This window comes from Esox lucius, chromosome 13, assembly GCF_011004845.1.
Source record: "Esox lucius isolate fEsoLuc1 chromosome 13, fEsoLuc1.pri, whole genome shotgun sequence".
NCBI classification, from domain to species: domain Eukaryota; kingdom Metazoa; phylum Chordata; class Actinopteri; order Esociformes; family Esocidae; genus Esox; species Esox lucius.
The window spans coordinates 22,705,040-22,724,599 of NC_047581.1; the positions used below are offsets into that span (position 1 = coordinate 22,705,040).

A 19,560-nucleotide genomic window follows, 5' to 3' on the forward strand; every position below is an offset into this window, starting at 1 on the left:
GACTGATTCAAGCTGATAGAAGAGCAACTTTGACTGAAACAACCACTCGTTACAACCGAGGTATGCAGCAAAGCATTTGTGAAGCCACAACATGCACAACCTTGAGGCGGATGGGCTACAACAGCAGAAGACCCCACCGGGTACCACTCATCTCCACTACAAATAGGAAAAAGAGGCTACAATTTGCACGAGCTCACCAAAATTGGACAGTTGAAGACTGGAAGAATGTTGCCTGGTCTGATAAGTCTCGATTTCTGTTGAGACATTCAGATGTTGGGAGTCAGAATTTGACGTAAACAGAATGAGAACATGGATCCATCATGCCTTGTTACCACTGTGCAGGCTGGTGGTGGTGGTGTAAAGGTGTGGGGGATGTTTTCTTGGCACACTTTAGGCCTCTTAGTGCCAATTGGGCATTGTTTAAATGCCACAGCCTACCTGAGCATTGTTTCTGACCATGTCCATCCCTTTATGACTACCATGTATCCATCCTCTGATGGCTACTTCCAGCAGGATAAATGCACCATGTCACAAAGCTCGAATCATTTCAAATTGGTTTCTTGAACATGACAATTAGTTCACTGTACTGAAATGGCCCCCCCAGTCACCAGATCTCAACCCAATAGAGCATCTTTGGGATGTGGTGGAACGGGAGCTTTGTGCCCTGGATGTGCATCCCACAAATCTCCATCAACTGCAAGATGCTATCCTATCAATATGGGCCAACATTTCTAAAGAATGCTTTCAGCACCTTGTTGAATCAATGCCATGTAGAATTAAGGCAGTTCTGAAGGCGAAAGGGAGTCAAACACAGTATTAGTATGGTGTTCCTAATAATCCTTTAGGTGAGTGTATATACACACACACAAATACAAACATATACACACGCATAGCTTTTGGGTAAATACTGGCTCATATTGTAGATTTTTGGACAATTTATTTTTACTCCAAATTCTCATGACTAAACTTCATTTTTAATTTATTTTGTCATTTTACAAAATGTTACTTCTGAATGCAATTGCCCATAAATTATTTCAATAGTATACTGAACTTTACAAAAACGATAACATGATAACAATGGATTTCATTACTGTGACGCTTTCACAAGTTCCTGTAAAAACTCCAAGCTGTTTTTAAATAAAGATTTATTCACCTATGATGCATCATCCACAAGAGTACTTCTTAGTTGAGCTCAAGTTAAATTATTCAGTAAAATGCGTTCCGAACTTTTAAACATCCCCTTTAGCCCACTTGGCTATCTCAATATCAAAATAGCTAAAAAGGTAAAACTATGGGGGATAAAAAGTCTGAATAATTTTTTTTTATAATTTACTTAAAGGGGCACTGTGTAGAAACTTGCCTCGAACACTTACAAGACTACATTTTAAACAATGACAATGTCTCCGTCCCTTCCTGAACGAGACCTGAATATTATTAGCTTCTACTATTTTGTGGATATGGACATTTATAATATCTGACCAAAAACATTTATTTGTAGTATTTATGAAAATTAATAAGTATACATTTTAATATCTGTTTTCCGAGATAATATTTCATGTCAAATTAAAGAATGATTTTGTCAAATGTCAGATTCCTGTCAATGACCCTAACATTAAACTATGGCTCGAAATTCACCACGTCCTGTCGTCCCAAGGACGATAAAAAAATGCCAGGGACGGTTCAACAAAGACTTTGGGATGATTTCGGGATGATAGGAAAGAAAAAAAACAAAATGCATTACCCAGTGGTTCCATACAAACATGTTTAAATGCAAGGATGATGACACCATCTTACTTAGTTTAAAAGTTCATTAACTATGCATAACTAATTCACATTACAAGCGCTCAACATCCTCTCCATGGAATATTAGGTTATTTAAGTTAGAGTTCAATTAATAAATTAAATATCAGATTCCAATAACTAAACAAGAATTCTAATTTTGGGATGGGTCAAGTTAACGGTTGAAGTTGTGCTTCGGGGCGGTGCCGGGACAGTGAGGAAAAAGGTTAGTTACGAGCCCTACGTTAAACCCTGAGTTAATCTATATAAGTCAATGTAGTAACACAAAGGCAAGCTGTTTTTAAAATGGCACGTAATGATCATAAGACTGGTTCTATATAGATGCAGGTACATTATGGGACAATAGTTAGGTCAATATCGCCTGCACTAATAAATGATCCAGCAAAATCATGTGATGGTGGAATCAACTCAAAAGTGTATATTCACCACCAGGATGTCTTGGCTGATCTCAAGCCCCCATCGTGCCAGTTCCATTTGGGCTTCTGGGTTGGTGTTGATGTTCTTCAGGAGCTGCTTTAAGGAGTGGGTGTGTTGCTCACCACTCACATTGATGTGCATTGTTAGGTCCTGGGAAGGTAAAACTGATACTTTTCAGATTCTGTACAGTACCTAGAATAGCAATTGAGAAATTACCCCCAGTTATATTCAGACCTGTTTAAATTCTATTGGAATGTCAGCTGGGTGAATGGTTTACAACCTTTTTTCTTAATTTCATAGTGGCAGAGCAAAGACATTTTTTGGAAAGAAAAACAATTGGCTTGCTACCAAAACTGGGCAAAGGAATAAGCAAGAATTATTAAATCTAGTGTAGATTTGCCGCTCAGGTGGCACAGCATAATAACGCCCTCTTTCAAAGCATAAAGCTGTACAACACACTATGTTCTAGTCATATCACAAAAAGTGATATGCTTAGAGAGTTTCATAATCTCACATATACCATGTACTATACTAGTCATGGGGACCAGGCAGGAGTAGTAGTATTTCTTAGCACAAAACATCACTGAACATTTAGAAAAATACATTGATAAGCTATTACATTATCTTTTCATTGTTTATTTGTGATGCTTTGGAAAGTAGGTTAAGGAGTAAAGCAGGTAGTTAAGAGGAAATATCTAATTTGCCTTGATGGTGGCAAAGTGGGTATACTGCTGAAACCCAGAAATGCTGCTTGCAGCTGCAATTTCTATTGTTTTCCTTCAGACCTTATTTCCTGATAACTAAGTAACCGAGTAGAATGTACTTACTACTACTACTAATTTAAAATGTTTTCACTAACTATAGGTCACTCTGGTTAAGAATGTGTGCTAAATGAATTTAAATTTAAAACCACTGACAAAAAAATTATAAATGTATCGTATGTTTTAAATGCTTCAAATGACTGTTAACCCAAAACATACTATATCATAATCTCAAATCCCACTTCAGTGACCTATCAAGTTTTGCATTATCAAAATAACTGAGCAGCCTACATGCACTGTACAGCAGAATGTGAATTTTTGCATGTCACAAAATACCCCCTTAGGGGGGAGAATGTATTGCTGACACAATTACTTTACCTTCATGGCGCGGAAGTCCTTTCTCATTTTGTCAGGGATTCCAGTCATGAAGGAAAGCTCAGGCAGAAGCAGGATCTCACCAGTTATGACTTGCTTTAAGACAAAAACCCAAACAAGTACAGTGTAGAATGCATTGCATCACCATGGGGAAATAAATTATCCTAATTACTATAAAGAATTAGAGATAATAGAACCTGAACTATGAAAATATAGAAAAGGTCAAATATACACCCTTCTTATTTAATCTTACAAACTGATCTAGTGGTAGCGTTTCCCAGTTTGACATATAAAACCCAAGATTCAAGGCCCTCAATAATAGAGGCAGCAAAGCAATCCCAGGGCATGTTCATACAGATCGCAATATTAATATGATTAGCAGGCTGTTATTTCATTTGTGTATTATTCATTTGGTCATTGTTTAACATAAGAACAGCACACTGTTGGACAAAATAAATAAATAACTACAAGTTTAAAAACAACACCTAACAAACCTAGACACCTGGGGGGGGAAATGTTCTCTGGACCAATTAACCTAAAATGAAACTCCTAGGGAAATCAGTGAGGTGTTCAAATAAATCCAAATGAAGCATCCAAAGTGAACAACGTAGTAAATAATCTTTGTTTACTGAGGAAGGAAATAAGCATATCTGTGAGAACTAATACCATCACACCTGATAAGGCCCTATAGGTGTGTAGCAGCTGGGAGCCCCACCTCCCGTGTTAAAAATACACCATCCTTGTATCTGTAATCTCACACATGATACTCATAATCGGATGCATGTGTGATTGTTTTAAATGAAGTTAAAGCCTATATAATCTGTGTGTTATTGATCTATCACTCTGAGCTCTTAGTGTTACTGCTCCATCATCAAGCACTTATCAGTGCAATTCCTATGTTCATTTTCAGACATTACATGTTTTATACAAATGTTTATGTTAATAACTGGACGGATGCCGGCTAGTTTTAGTTCATGGTTAAACATGAGGGGCAAAAGAGTTTATCTTCATACACCTAGCCTATGCCATAACATTTGTAAAATCAGCATTTACTTAAAATAAATAAATAATAATAATCTTCTAATAGTCTGTTGTAAGAAAGCCTGTGTGGGAATAATAACAGAATTCAAGCATTGGTTTTTATTAGCATACATCATAAAACATGACGCTAATTCAACAATGGAACTGCCAAGTAAACAACATCAAATAGACCAGAAGAAAATATAATGGCAAAATAAGATAGCGCCACAGATTTTAATTTACGCTTTATATTGTTTCTTGGAACCTTGATAAAAGTGAAGGACCCGCCGACCCACGAGGCATGGTAGTCATCTGACACTTGAACGGGTCCTGTGGTACCTGGCACCAAGACATTAGCAACAAGTCACGTAAGTTGCAAGGTGGAGCCGCTGTGGATTGGACTTGTTGGTCCTGCACATCCCACAGATGCTTAATCGGATTGAGATCTGGGGAACACCTTCAACTCTTCATCATGTTCTTCAAACCATTCCCGAACAATGAGTGCAGTGTGGCAGGGCGCATTGTCCTGCTGAAAGTGGCCATAGCCATCAGGGAATACCGTTGCCATGAAAGGGTGAACCTGGTCTGGAACAATGTTTACTCTACCATTCAAAAGATTTGGGTCACTTAGAAATGTCCTTGTATTTGAAAGAAAAGAAAGTGTGTCCATAAAAAAAAACATCAAATTGATCAGAAATACAGTGTAGATATTGTTAATGTTGTAAATGATTATTGTAGCTGGAAACTGAGTATTAATGGATCATCTACATAGGTGTACCGAGGCCCATTATCAGCAACCATCAGTCCTATGTTCCAATGGCACGTTGTGCTTCTAAGTTTTTAAAAGGCTATGTGATCCTTTTGCAATTATGTTAGCACAGCTGAAAACATGTTGTGCTGATTAAAGAAGAAAAAAAACGTCCTTTTGACTAGTTGAGTATCTGAAGCATCAGCAATTGTGGATCGATTACAGGCTCAAAATGGCCAGAAACGAAGAACTTCCTTCTGAAACTCAGTCTATTCTTGTTCTGAGAAATGAAAGCAATTCCATGTGAGAAAATGCCAAGAAACTAAAGATCTCATACAACTGTGTACTACTCCCTTCACAGAACAACGCAAACTGGCTCAACCCAGAATCGAAAGAGGAGTGTGAGGTCTCGATACACAACTAAGCAAGAGGACAAACACATCAGTATCTAGTTAAAGAAACAGCAACAGGTCCTCAACCTGGAGCTTCATTAAGTAGTACCTACAAAACACCAGTCTCAACGTCAACAGTAGGGTTGCAAATGTTAAGGCTTTTCTTTAACAATACACATTGTAAAAGATCAATCAGTTGATTCATCTTATTAAAAACAAAAAACAGTCTGTTGGATTTCCATCCAGCGGTGGTAGAATATCCCGCAGAAAGTTACTTTCTCTCTGTAGCGTCATTCTATGCTCCCGGTTACTGTGCCTCGCAATGAAATGCTATATCCCGGTCCCACATAATTCATTAACCGCAAAAAGCCTTCACTGTCAATAATATTTATTGGCATTGTATCTTTCTCTATTACCTGGAAAATCTTGTATTATGCTCTGTCTTATGCGTAGTTGTGTTATTTTAACACACGGTATGTGCAGTGAACCTGATCATTTGATCAAAATGATCACCAGCCACTCTTATTTTTTTATCTTTCATTGCATTATACAGCTGCAGATTATTCAGAGGGGTTCCCCCAAACTAGTCACATAGCATCCTCAAGTAATACTAAACTGAAATTGCCTATGTCAATCAAATAAATGGCTGATCAAATTCTCATTAAGAATGAATTAATCTTCGATTAACCATTAACATCCCTAGTCAACAGTAAAGAGGCGACTTCTAGGCAGAGTTACAAAGAAAAAGCCATGGAAAAGATAAAGGGCAAAAGAACACAGACACTGGACAAAGGAAGATCAGGAATAAAGCCAGCATGGTCTTCTCATCTTGATCCTAAGCTTTGGTGGAGTGGTTTCTGCCCCTTTTTCTTTGGATCAGCTGTGCAAGCACTCCCTATTTCTCCCATTCTTCCAGCGGTATGAGCTAGCGGTAATGGAGTATTCTCCAATTTCCTTGCACAATCACTTTTAGCATTTGTTGGATACCTGTTGGAAGCCACTGGGTCCCCTTCTTCCGTTTTGCTTGCTATCTGCTCATTGGGTTTACACCCATTAGCCCGCTGGTGTGCCACTATACATTGATATACAGGTTATTGCAGAGCCTATTCGAGTGGTGATGACTACTACTTGGTTACTGCTGGTTTCTGCTGGGGGAAAATCAGCTTCCCCTGACATTGTCTCTATGTCATATGGGACCATTGGAGCTCCAAGAAAATGCGGGCCATTGCTGGTGTCTGTATATCGGCACTCTTGTCTCGGTTGAACCCGGAAAGTTTTTGGCGGATGGGCCCATTACCTGCCTTTCATCGACGCATGTGTCAGAAAGTAAAATTTTTCCTGTCAGATTCCTTTGACCTCTGGTCAGGGTATGGGTGTTCCTGCATCTGTGTCTACCTGATTTGCCACTAAGCAGGCTTGTAGGCCTCAGCAGGCTCCTGTTATGCCTTGTCCTACAGATGGTTAGTTGCTTTGGCTTCTTCTGCCTGGAGAGGGTGTTGAACACAGCTAACTGGCACAAGGTTGACATTTATCCTACTAATATCATGATATATAGCGAATTCAACCCAAAATACACAGCATTTTCGGGTCACTTACTATATTTGGGTCTGAATGCATCCTTACTTGAAATTATATGCGTCAGGATTCATTTAAAATCAGACCGAAACCAATTTTGCCCCAAAGGCTATGTAAAAAAGTACTAGCACTAGGTCAATAATAATAGTTCATAATAATATTGTCCACGTCATTCATCTTTATAATTTTTTTTTACTTTTACATGACATTTTAGTATGCAACTTAGGTTTTATTTTGGAAATGAGTAAGTGTACAAAAACGTAATTGGTTCTTTAATGTGGAAAGCAAGAAATTCTTAGAATATTGCAACACCTGCATGTTGAGATATATTCCAATAATGAATAAAATAGACAAGTTTTTAGTTTCAGATGATCCTGTTTGAAGCAAGAAAAGAATAAAGAGAAAAAGGCATCTATATAAAGATAAAGTTACATTTTATGAAAACAAATTGTGTCTACCTTTCCTCCTGGCCTGGACCTCTCTTTGGGTCGATGGATAAGCATGGGTTGGTCCATCTCTTTTATAGTGATGCCGTAGTTCTTGCTATTCAAATCACATGAAAGTATAAAAATTCACATGTTAGAAAAGAACTTGAACACACAGAAAAACACACATTGGTACTCTATTTTCTATTGAATTTGCACTATTTGCAGATTTTAGTTATCCGCTTTGACACTAAGGATTTTGTTGTGATCAGTGGCAAAAACTGCTAATTAAATACATTTTGGATTTCATATTGTCACAATAACATTTGGAAAAGTCCAAGAGAATAAATACTGTGGAAAGACAGTGTATATACACTAAAAAATATAAGGGAAAACTTAAATCACACATTGGGTCTTGAACAAAATATATTACAGATGAATATCTTTACTGTACATTGTGTAATTCATTGAGAACAAAATGACATAACGGTCAGTGGACACCAAAATCACCAATTGAGGGATGGATTCAAACTCACACCGAAAATCAAGTAAACAATTGAAATCACAGGCTGTTCCAACTTGTTTTGACTCAGTAATGTGTATGACCCCCTCGTGCCTGTATGCAATCCAGACAACATCTGGGCATGCTCCTGATGATCAGGGCATCAGTGAACTCCTGGACAGTTTCTGGGGCTACTTGGCGGCATCAATACCTTTTTCATCCAGGAACTGCCTACACACTGGCCACATGAGGCCGGGGCATTGTCCTGCACCAGGAGGAACCCAGGGCACACTGCACCAGAATAGGTTCTGACAATGGGTCTCAGGACTTCATCCTGGTATTACAGCAGTCAGGGTACCATTGGCTTAGAACGTGGAGGTATGTGCGACCATCCAAGGATATGCCTCCCCAGGCCATCACTGACACCACCAAACCGGTCATGCTGGATGATGTTGCAAGCAGCATAACATTCACCACAGCGTTCTAGACTCTTTCATATCTGTCACAAGCCCAGTGTGAACCTACTCTCTTCTGTAAAGCTTTCTGGTGTTCTCTGGCGAATGCCAATCGAGCTGCGAGCACAGGTCCCACTAAAAGACATTGGGTCCTCATGCCACCCTCACAAAGTCTGCTTCTGACAGTTTGGTCAGAAACGTTCACACCAGTAGCCAGCTGGAGGTCATTTTGTAGGGCTGTGTCAGTGCTCCTCCTGTTCCTCCTCAAACAAAGGAGCAGATACCGGTCCTTCTGCTGGGTTGATGCCCTTCTACAGCCCTGTCCAGCTCTCCCTGTGTAATGGCCTGTCTCCTGGTATCTCCTCCATGCTCTTGAGACTGTACTGGGAGACACAGCAAACGATCTTGCAACCACACATACGGATGGGCCATCCTGAAGGAGCTGGACTTTCTGTGCAACCTCAATGGGCTGCAGGTACTGCCTCATGCTACCAGTAGTGACACTAGTAAAACTAGAGAAGCAAAACTAGTGCCCCACAAGCTGGTGGTTAAGCTCAGGGATCTGGGTCTCGACCCCACTATGTGCAGATGGATCCTAAACTTCCTGATGGGCAGAAGCCAGGTGGTGCGGATGGGCTGTGTGTTGAGCCCGCTCCTGTACTTTCTCTTCACCCAAGACTGCCTGGCAACTCACGTCTCCAACACCATCATTAGGTTTGCTGACGACACCACCATTATAGGCCTGATCTCTGTCAATGAAGAGTCAGCCTATAGAGACGAAGTAAGGTCACTGACTTCGTGGATAACAACCTCCAGCTCAATATCAGCAAAACGAAGGAGATGATTGTTGATCAAAGGACGCAGCGGCGGAGAGACCACGCCCCCATACACATCAATGGGTCTGCAGTAGAGAGAGTTCACAACATCAGGTTCCTTGGGGTCAACAACAGTGATGACTTGACCTGGTCTCATCTCTAACGTCGTGGTGAAGGAGGCCAGGAAACGGCTCTTCTTCCTACGCCGATTAAGGAGATTTGGCATGGATTCCAGGATACTCACCAACTTCTACAGATGCACTATCAAGAACATCCTGACCGGCTGTCTCACCTCCTGGTATGGCAGCTGCACCGCCCTCAACTGCAAAGCACTTCAGAGGTTGATTTAAACAGCAGAAAGCATCACAACGTGTGACCTGCCATCCCTGCAAGATCTCTACACAGGGAAGTGGAGGAGGAGCAAACGAATCATTGAAGATCCCAGCCACCCATGCCACAGACTGTTTACCAAGCTTCCATCAGTCAAAAGATACAGAAGTATTCATTCCAAAATAAACAGGCTACGGGACAGCTTCTTTCCACAGGCTGTAAGGCGGCTCAACTCAGGAACCCCTTCTCCGTTCCATCCATAGACTGTATAAATAATGGACGACGCCCTTTCGCTCTTTTCCATTGGTGAAAAATGAAGCCACCAGTGTCCTGATACGGCGCTGACATCTTGGACTTGCGTCTGCGCAGATAGCGATCTTGGGACCAGTTCTGCGCAGTAGTTATGCGCAGTAGCAAGCAGGAAGTAAAGCCGTAAAGCCGCGAAATCAACGGCCCCACCCCTGTGCCCCGCCCTCACTCTCCCTCGCAGAATGCGCATACCGTAATCAATCGCAAGTCCAAGTACAGTACAACCTTTGCTTGTTAAACCTAGACGATATGTTATAGCCTAACTTACATCATGTTTAACCTTAATTTAGAATAGGCCTAATACAAAAATAATTGGTAACTTCTAGCTAACGATCACCTGCTAGCTATTAACATGGCTATTAACGAGGCTTGTTGTCTTTTAGCTAACGTTAGCTAGCCCATTACATTTATTTACTAATTAAATAGCTTATAAATTTAACTTACCGAAAAAAATTCAAAGATCGATTGGAAATGCCAGATCGGTTAGCACAATGTAATGCAGAACAACCCATTATGTCCGAGTGAAATTATATCAATTATAGAAATTTAGAGATTAAATGTAAAGCTCCAATCTCCTCAGTCCTCCGAAGATTCAGTGGCTCCTCGGCTCAGATAGCTGTCAATCACAGCTGTGAATCATGACGTCACACCACCGTTTTTAGAGCATTAAATAACTAACTAAAAACAAACTTATTTTAAAAACAAACTCTTGAATTTACATTAGCGTGATACAAACTACAGTAAATGACAGAAACCAGCTTCGGAAAAAATATATTTGAAGGGTAATTTAATTGTTTAGTTGGTCTCGCGTCCCATTGAATAACATGGGGAGGGCGAGCTTTACGACCTATACTGGGACCACTCACCAGGGGGCGATCGAGACGTTTTGGCTTCACTTTTCAGGGCTTGTGCGGCACGCTTGGTTCCATCCATAGCCCATGCCCAGCCCATAGTCACTTTACATCATGCACACCTGTCACTTTTGTATTGCACTACGGTTGTATAGTTAATATTATTGATGTGTGTTTTTATATAGTGTTATTACTGATTGATTATCTTATGTAATTTTAAAAAATTATAATTACTGTTACTTTTTTACGTATAACTGCACTGTTGGAAGTAGGAAAACCAAGCATTTCTTTGCCGTAACTTGTTATTGCAAATGACAAATAAAACTTTTTAACTTTTAATTTAAAGAATAATCAAACGGGATAAGGAGAGAGCAACTGCCTGTGGCCACCACCTGCAAAACCATTCCCTTTTTGGGGGTTGTCTTGCTGTTGCCACTCCAGCGTACCTATTGTCACTTTAATTTGCACCAATACAGAGGACATTGATTTACAATCGCTTATGCTTCCTAACTGGACAGATTGATATCCCTGAAGTTTGACTTCATGTTATACTGTGATGGTTACATATTCCCTTAAAAAAATTTGTGCCGTGTATATACACATTATTTTTGTTCCTAACCACTAATCTCATCCCTAACCCCAAAAAAGTGCTCAGAAGTAGGACACAAAAAGCACCTCTTTGTTCAAAACATCTTCTGTCCTCTCTTCTCCATGACCTGGAAAAGTATAACTGGTTGAGGAGATGTCAATTTGTCAGTGGATGAGTAGAAAAGTTTGCTCCACTTGTCAAAAATTGCCTTTCATCAAGGATACTCATGTTTATTCTATCGTTGAGAGTTTTGACATCTGTCACACCCCCTTTAAATCAGCTTTTGTTATCTGAGAAAATATATATTTAAAAAACAACAATAGTTCTAATAATATCTAGAAAATGTCTCGCACTAAACAATTTGTTTTGATTACTTTAAACATTTATTTAGCAATTCACCCCATGAACGTTAAGTTCCTTGATGCTGTAGAAATGCTTGATGCTGTACAAAAACATTAAAAAAATATCATATTTTTCATAAATATATTTTTGTTGTCCTTCACTGTTCTCACATCCACTCCTCGATAACCTTAGACCATAAGTGGACTTTGAAAGCCAGTGAAGAGAAAAAAGAATGCAGGAGTGGAGAACACAAATTTAGAAAATCTTGTTGTAAAGGGGTGTATAATTTCCTGCTCTTTAGTAAATGGGAAACTCCAAACCAGGCCGTACCTGTAGTACTCGACAAAAGTTGTTGTAGAGCCGTCGGCCATAGTAAAGGTGTCTTTGGGAGACTTGCCCCACTCAATGTCGTCAATGCGGTATGTCCGGTTGTTATAGCGGGTGATGACAATGCTGCCGATCAGTTCTTTGGTGCACTCATCCTGGAAGCTCTCTCTGCTTTGCTGGTAGATCACATTCCTGGGAGAGTCAAAAGGTCACCAGTCAGAGTTTGTCTATTTTGTTCTCAAAATCCCCCCATTCATGCTTTTCATGTTAGGCCATTCACAACTTCCAAGTAAACTAATTTGTTAACAGCATGTAGACCTTTGACATCTTAGCCTCAAAAAAGCCCTTGAAGTCTCTGAGGATTTTTAAGTGGTTGAAGCATACCATTTATAAGGAGGCTGATGCACTTTCTTTGAGAGGTTGCTGGCACGTTTAAATATATGGGTGTATTGGTAAATGTGCTATTGGTAAATTGCTCTATGACTGGGGCAAAAAAAGATCATACCCTGTTAAAATACGTATGAACTCATCATATACTCAGGTGAGAGCGTATTAGCGCAAGGGGCATAACAGGCTTGTCAAGACTAGCCTATTCTTTAAAGTCATCCTAGAAGCATTCAAGTTAACTAGCTAGTTCCTGTTCAGTCAGTTGATTCAGTACAACAGAGGCGTGGCTAGGATCACAAAACATTCAGGGCTTAGCCCCCCCACACCACCCCCCGCAACAGGACAGAAAGTACAGGGTTTTGAACGTACATGCAGAAAATTTCAAAGTACCCGCTAGCGCCCTACAAGTCTACAATGTCAATGCGCGATCGGAATTATAGATGAATAGATCAGGGGCTATTCATAAAAGATCCGGGGCTATAGCCCTGGACGCCTAGGCCTAACGACGCCACTGACAACTCATCTAAGTTAGATTCTCTCATCCCATGCACTACCTGAACAAATAATTGAATCACACATTTCAAAGGCAACTATGGCATTATTTGACCTAGAAGCCTTCCCTTCCAGGTAATAAAATCACAGCTCTGCCTGATCCTCCGCTCTTTCATCATTGTATATGAAAGCTTTTACGCTTTCCTGAAAGGATCAAAGTTCCCTTAACTTTGAAAAATCTTCTCACTACCATGGTTTCTCTACATCAACGTAACTGTCCCCTTGGTATTTACCTTTGGGTGGTAAGCAGTCCTGGTGAAGATTGCCTTGACCTACATTTTGCTGTTACTTGTGATCACCTGTGTGGCAGCATGAGTAAAAGCTACCCCCAGAACAAACTGATGAAAGCCTCCATCACAGATTTTTCTCAGTCAGTGAATCAATCTATTGCTAATTTTCTAATTTGCTGCATCCCAATTCACTGCATCCCTTTATCTGTGACGTCTGTAGTTTCGGTTTTGAAAGCTACCTGGATTGTATGGAGGAATATAGTATTGATTCTCAGCATTGATGAGGGTACCTACAGCGTTATTGGTTTTACCAATGGTTGCTTGTGGTTTTAGAAATGCCAACAATACATACAAACCTTGGGAAGGAAAGCCCTGGTAAGCTCAGATTTTTTTTTTTAAGTGTGGTACTTTAGAGTGGAAAACCAAATAATAATTATCATAGCGATCCAAAAGATCAGGAACACTCCACGATGTAGGCGTAGATGAAATACTTCACCAGCAGAACTAGAGGCTACCACTTCAAGGTTCACACAAGATCAAGGATCACACCTCAAAACCAAAGATGTCCAGATTACACAAAACTAAGTACAAATGAGAGCCTGTCGTGTTCTGGAAAAAGAATGACAAAATGACCAAACAAAATGACCTCAAAACAAAAAACTGGAGAAGGTTGCAGTACAGTCCTGGTACAGCAACACCAGAGAGGACAGCAAACCTCTGGGTGGGTCAATGAGCTGCAAACTTCAGAGTTAGAGCATGCAAAGGATATGCAACCAGGTAATAGATATGAAGACTTTATTTAAAGAAGCCATTTGTAAGAATTCCGCCTAGCAAAATCTGAAAAAATACTCACTATAATATATAAATAAACTCACATGCAGTCAAGGACTGAGTCATTTCTAAGCACTTTGTGAGACACATCCACCTGGAGGTACAGGCCTCCATCAGTGTGCTTTATGCATGTGGAGTATCCTGGCCACACCTGCAGCCTAGAATAACAGAAGACAAAAATAAGGGTATTGAGTCAGCTGCTACTATAAATGGGAATCCGTTGGAGGCTGTGGGCTAATCAAATCAAACTTGCCGATGTTTCCCAAGTATGACTGCACTTTTTGGATCGTAATGATTCCGTCCCACAAGCTTAAGTCCCAGGATCCTCATTACCCTTCAAAACAAAGAGAAAAAATAACACCTTAATACACCAGAAAACATTAGCTTCTCGAAGGCTAGCTTTGTGAGTAAACTGCTAAAGCCTGTAAAAAGTATTTTTTTATCTGAAGTCATACCTCCTTAGCACCACGTTGTAGAAGGGGATGCATAAATCAGAGCTAGGTGGCAGGATCTTAGTCATCTTGATCATGATATCAACTTCTTGGTTGTCTGTTCGTCTCACACTCTTCAGATGAATTACCTATATGGGTTGAAGATAGAAATCACAGATGAAAAGATGGCTGAAGACAGACAGAACTAGAGAAACTTCGTAGCACCTAGCTACTATTAAATCAACGCAGCATTGACATTACCATACCCATGTTCAGCCACTATTGCTATATAAAAGGCTTTTTTTTTTTTTACAATGATTATACAGCTCCGGAAAAAATTTCCTTTCCAAAAAAATCGAAAAGGAATATTTTTAGTGAGGAACAGAAGGGTTAAAATTAAGAGACCACTGAAAATTGAACGTTCCTGTTCCTCACTCAGAACTTTCCTTTTCAACTTTTTTGGAAAAGAAAGAAAAAGGTGCAGTGGTATCTTATTTTTTTCCAGAGCTGTATATATATGTATATATAATATACCAATATATACAGCTCCGGAAAAAATTAAGAGACCACGCCACCTTTTTCAGTTTGGCATATTCCTCTTTTTTCGAAAAGCGCAATTGAAGTGGATCCATATGCTGCTAAAGGGGAATAAAAAAAAAAAGACATCTAGACCTAAACTATTTTTTATATTCTGATGTGATTCAATAACTGTAATGGAATGAGAACCACCCATTTAATTTCTCTCTACACATTTTTAAATAGCAGTTAAAATCTATAATAGAAAAATAAAATCTGCAGAAACTAGACTGACTGAAGGCCACCCTTAGAGTTAAACTCATTTTGCCAGATAGACAATATGGCCAAAATTATGTGGACAATAATCATGAGTTTGGGTGTTTCAGTACGTCTACATTGGGAATCTCATTGCTGCAATCCCTGCATTTCAGTTGCACATGCTATCTTTCACCTTCAATTTGACTTCATGGCACATTTAGAATTGCCATTTGTATTTGCATTTGCCTTCATTGCTCATTTATACACACCACCAATAGCATACACTGTTCTCAATTGTTTCACTTGTAAATTGTCGGCAATGTTCTATTTGCACTTCTGCTTAAATTGCATTGTGTTGTACTGTACTTGTTCAATAATAAAATTGAATCTAATCTAAATGTAATCTTCAGCCACGCCCATTGCTCCCAGGTGCATCCTTCACAATCACCAGGAAATCTCAATTGACAAACATTGAAAGTACATAGGGTCATCCTGAAGAGCTAAGTGACTTTAAAAATGGCACTGTCATAGGATGCCACAAGTCATTTTGTGAAATTCTGCCCAACAGATCTGCCCCGATCAACTGTAAGTGCTATACAGTGATTTACAGTTGACCAAAGTGGAAGCGTCTAGAGGCCCAGCCACAAAGAGGTAAACCAAGGAAACTCAGAGCGGGGCAGTTGAGTGTTGAGAAGAAAAAAATAATTGTAAAAAAAATAAATCACCTATAATCTGTTGCAACACTCAACACACACACACACACACATCATCTTCCGCTTATCCGGGGCCGGGTCGCGGGGGCAGCAGTCTAAGCAGGGATGCCCAGACTTCCCTCTCCCCAGACACTTCCTCTAGCTCTTCCGGGGGGACACCGAGGCGTTCCCAGGCCAGCCGGGAGACATAGTCCCTCCAGCGTGTCCTAGGTCTTCCCCGGGGTCTCCTCCCGGTGGGACGGGACCGGAACACCTTCCCAGGAAGGCGTTCCGGAGGCATCCAAAAAAGATGCCCAAGCCACCTCAGCTGACCCCTCTAGATGTGGAGGAGCAGCGGCTCTACTCTGAGCTCCTCCCGGGTGACCGAGCTTCTCACCCTAGCTCTAAGGGACACGTGGAATGTCACACTCAACACAGAGTTCCAAATTGCCTCTGGAAGCAACATCAGCACTAGAACTGTGGATTGGGAGCTTCACGCAATGGATTTCCATGGCCAAGCAGCTGTATGCAAGCCTGACATCAACATGCACAATGCCAAGCTTTGACTGGAGTGGTGTAAAGCACGATGCCACTGGACAATGGAGCAGTGGAAAAGTGCTCTCTGGAAAGATGAATCTCACTTCAGTATCTGTCAGTCTGATGGACGAATCTTGGTGTGGCAGATGCCAGGAGAACTCTACCTACCAGAATGCAGATTGCGTACTGTAAAGTTTGGTGGAGAAAGGATAATGGTCTGGGTGTTTCAGGTTTTGGGCGAGGCCCCTTAGTTCAAGTGACGGGCCATCTTAATGCTACCGGATACTGAGACATTGAATGCCCTTTCCTATTCCAGCATGACTGTGCCCATGTGCAAAAAGTGGGGTCCATAAAAACATGGTTTGACAAAGTTGGTGTGGAGAAACCTGAGTGGCCTGCATAAAGCCATGACCACAACCTGACTGAATTACTTTTGAATTAATTAGAATGGCTGTTGCATCCAACATCAGTGCCTGAACTCACAAATGCTATATTGGTTGAACGGGCACAAATTCCCACAAAGAGACTCAAAAATCTGGTGTAAAGCCTTCCCAGAAGAGTGGCAGCTGTTATAGACCAATTTGGAGTAGACGTCACGGTTACGTCACTGAAGTTTGGTGGTGGCAGAAAACTGTGGAAACATGTAGGGAAACAGGCAAGCTCCTAGGACCAAAAGAAAACAATGTCTTGTTTTGCTGTTGGATTTCAGAATAGGAATGCAAAACAGATGGCTTTAATTTTTATAATTACGATAAATTAGTAACAGCAGCAACCACAAAGCTGGCATTCTCAGTAGGCTATTTCAAAATGGTAAACACCATTGACCAACATTAGCAACATTAGCTAGCGTGTAGTATGAAAAACATACCAAATTGCTCATACTTAGACAGTTTAATTTAATGAATGGGATATACAGTAATATTATATCTGTGATATGACATAAACTTACCATAATTGGAGAAGGCGTCTGGATGATCCATATTGCTATATGTTGTAAAGAGGCTACTGTCACTTTCTACCAACAGTTTGGCTCCGCCCACATAATATATCATTGCTGTTTAGTAACACAAAAAGGGTCTAACTGCAAATCGTAGGCCAACTTTATATTAACGAATGGGATGTCCAACAAGCTCATACAGGTATGCTGGTCGGGTGTCCACGTACTTTTGGCCATTTAGTGTATATTGACAGAAAAGAGTATAGTACTTTATCTGTATGATGAAAACGGAATACCTGCAGTAAAGGGGATTCGATTTTGAATTGGCTTACCATTTATTGCAGAAAAAAATCCCCATGATGGCTATACACATTTGTGTTTGCCTTCTACAAAGTATAACCGGCAGATTAGCCATGCAGTAGGGTCTTTATAACCTACTCTAAAGAGATATACCTAAGGCTGGGCGATAAAACTATACAAATTCTTGTAATGATAAAAAAGATTAAAAATAAAAAAAAGATATCAGTCACAAACTTGAATTAATGAATTTTTGATTAAGTCAAGTTTCTTTAACGTTTTGTCCATCTGCCTCAACCTATAACATCAAAAACCTAAATAAAACAACAAGTATAAAATGCAAGCTGATAGGGAAAACAGCAATTTTGGAGAAATAGATGTCAAGAATAAATTAGATATGCAGACAATAAGTGGATCAGACAGCAGGGTTTCCGGCACTGTGATAATTAATGTAATTTAATGTAACCTGCTTTGTGAAACTTTTATGAAGAAAATGGTTTCCAGGAGTTCTGCACATGACTGTCGCATGCATTTAATCCGCTGAGAGCAGCTATTTGGCATGCCTGTGCGCTATCTTTAAATGCTGCTTCAGTAAAGCAATTGTACCTGCATTATCGCAAACCTACACAGAGTAAGGTATAATTAGAATATTTTTTTAATTAGCACCAATAGTTGGCTACATTTATATCAAGGACTACACATTCTTCTTTTGTTAGAAGCGCAGTGAAAGTGTGCTTCTAAAGGAAATAAATAATTTTCCAAAATATATTAGCATAGCCAGTTCAGCAAGGAAACCCGGGTGGTATTTGGTTAGCGAAGCATGAGCTGATTTCAGACCGCTCCCATCACACTATTAGATTTCATACCTCTCAACTAAATTGTCAGGTTCTCAGTCTGATATGCTGATTGGCATACTAGCATGTAGTGGCAAATCCACCATCCCACTGTCAACCTATTTGGTCCTATGATTCCTTTTGTGGGGGCAATCAGTGCTGTGCACATTGCCCATGGGGTTTGTTATTAATAATATTATGGTGGTGGTTTTGTTCGTGGTATTGTATACAATATTGTGATGGCAGTGACTTAACCTAGATGAGCATAACAAAATACCATAGGGCATAGTTTCTTATATTTTTGGTCTGAACATCTGATGATCAAAGTGCAGGAATTCATTTTTTTTTCAGTAGCTGCAGTATCTATAATATTATTAAATATGAATCCCCCCCAAAATGCTAAACCTAGAAAATACAGTTGAGAATTGAATATGGGAAAACTTTATATAGAATTTATAGGTCCCCTTTAGTCAAGTACATACACCCAGAGAAAAACGTAGTATAGTACTTTGATTGTTTATTATATAAATACCATGTTTGAGAGATTTCTAGGTCAGTGAGATTTGTTTCACACAACTTGTGTGGGAATGGGTCGTTTTGTGTGTAGTTGTGGTTTTGCTGGTTTGTTAAGAACCACTGGATCGTTCGTGATCTAAAAGACAACTCGAGGGCGGTGACTCCTGCTTTGACCCAGTCCCACCCCTACCGCCGCAAATGTTTAAATTATTTTTGGTTTTACCTATAACAGATAGCAAGCTAGCTTACGCAACAAAATTGAAATTTGGATTAATCATTTTACTTAAGTGATCTTTCATGGTGATACTGAATCAAAGTTTTGAACTAGAGTAGCCAAGATCATTTGGGAGACTGCATGTATGGTTTGTCCAAACAATATGCTGGTGAAACACAATAAATTAGTAATTACTACATTAAGTAGGTGAGAGTTTGTGAAATTTCCTTAAGTAGCCTACACTGTTTCCCTTCACACTGCTTTACCAAGGAGTGTAGAGGCCCATGATGGAATCT

At 40.0% G+C, this 19,560-nt stretch overlaps 1 protein-coding gene across 3 annotated transcripts in view; it reads right to left on the reverse strand.

Annotated features, from left to right (window-relative positions):
- Positions 1-19,560, reverse strand: part of piwil2 (piwi-like RNA-mediated gene silencing 2) — a 49,069-nt gene that overhangs the window by 10,300 nt on the left and 19,209 nt on the right. For all 3 annotated transcript variants that reach the window (XM_010902801.3, XM_010902800.3, XM_020052207.2), the window contains exons 8-14: positions 14,489-14,613; positions 14,287-14,367; positions 14,078-14,191; positions 12,037-12,225; positions 7,547-7,631; positions 3,357-3,449; positions 2,227-2,367 (exon numbers count right to left, since the gene is read on the reverse strand). In XM_010902801.3, the coding sequence (XP_010901103.2) occupies positions 2,227-2,367; positions 3,357-3,449; positions 7,547-7,631; positions 12,037-12,225; positions 14,078-14,191; positions 14,287-14,367; positions 14,489-14,613 (828 nt within the window). The remainder of the gene's footprint in view (positions 1-2,226; positions 2,368-3,356; positions 3,450-7,546; positions 7,632-12,036; positions 12,226-14,077; positions 14,192-14,286; positions 14,368-14,488; positions 14,614-19,560) is intronic.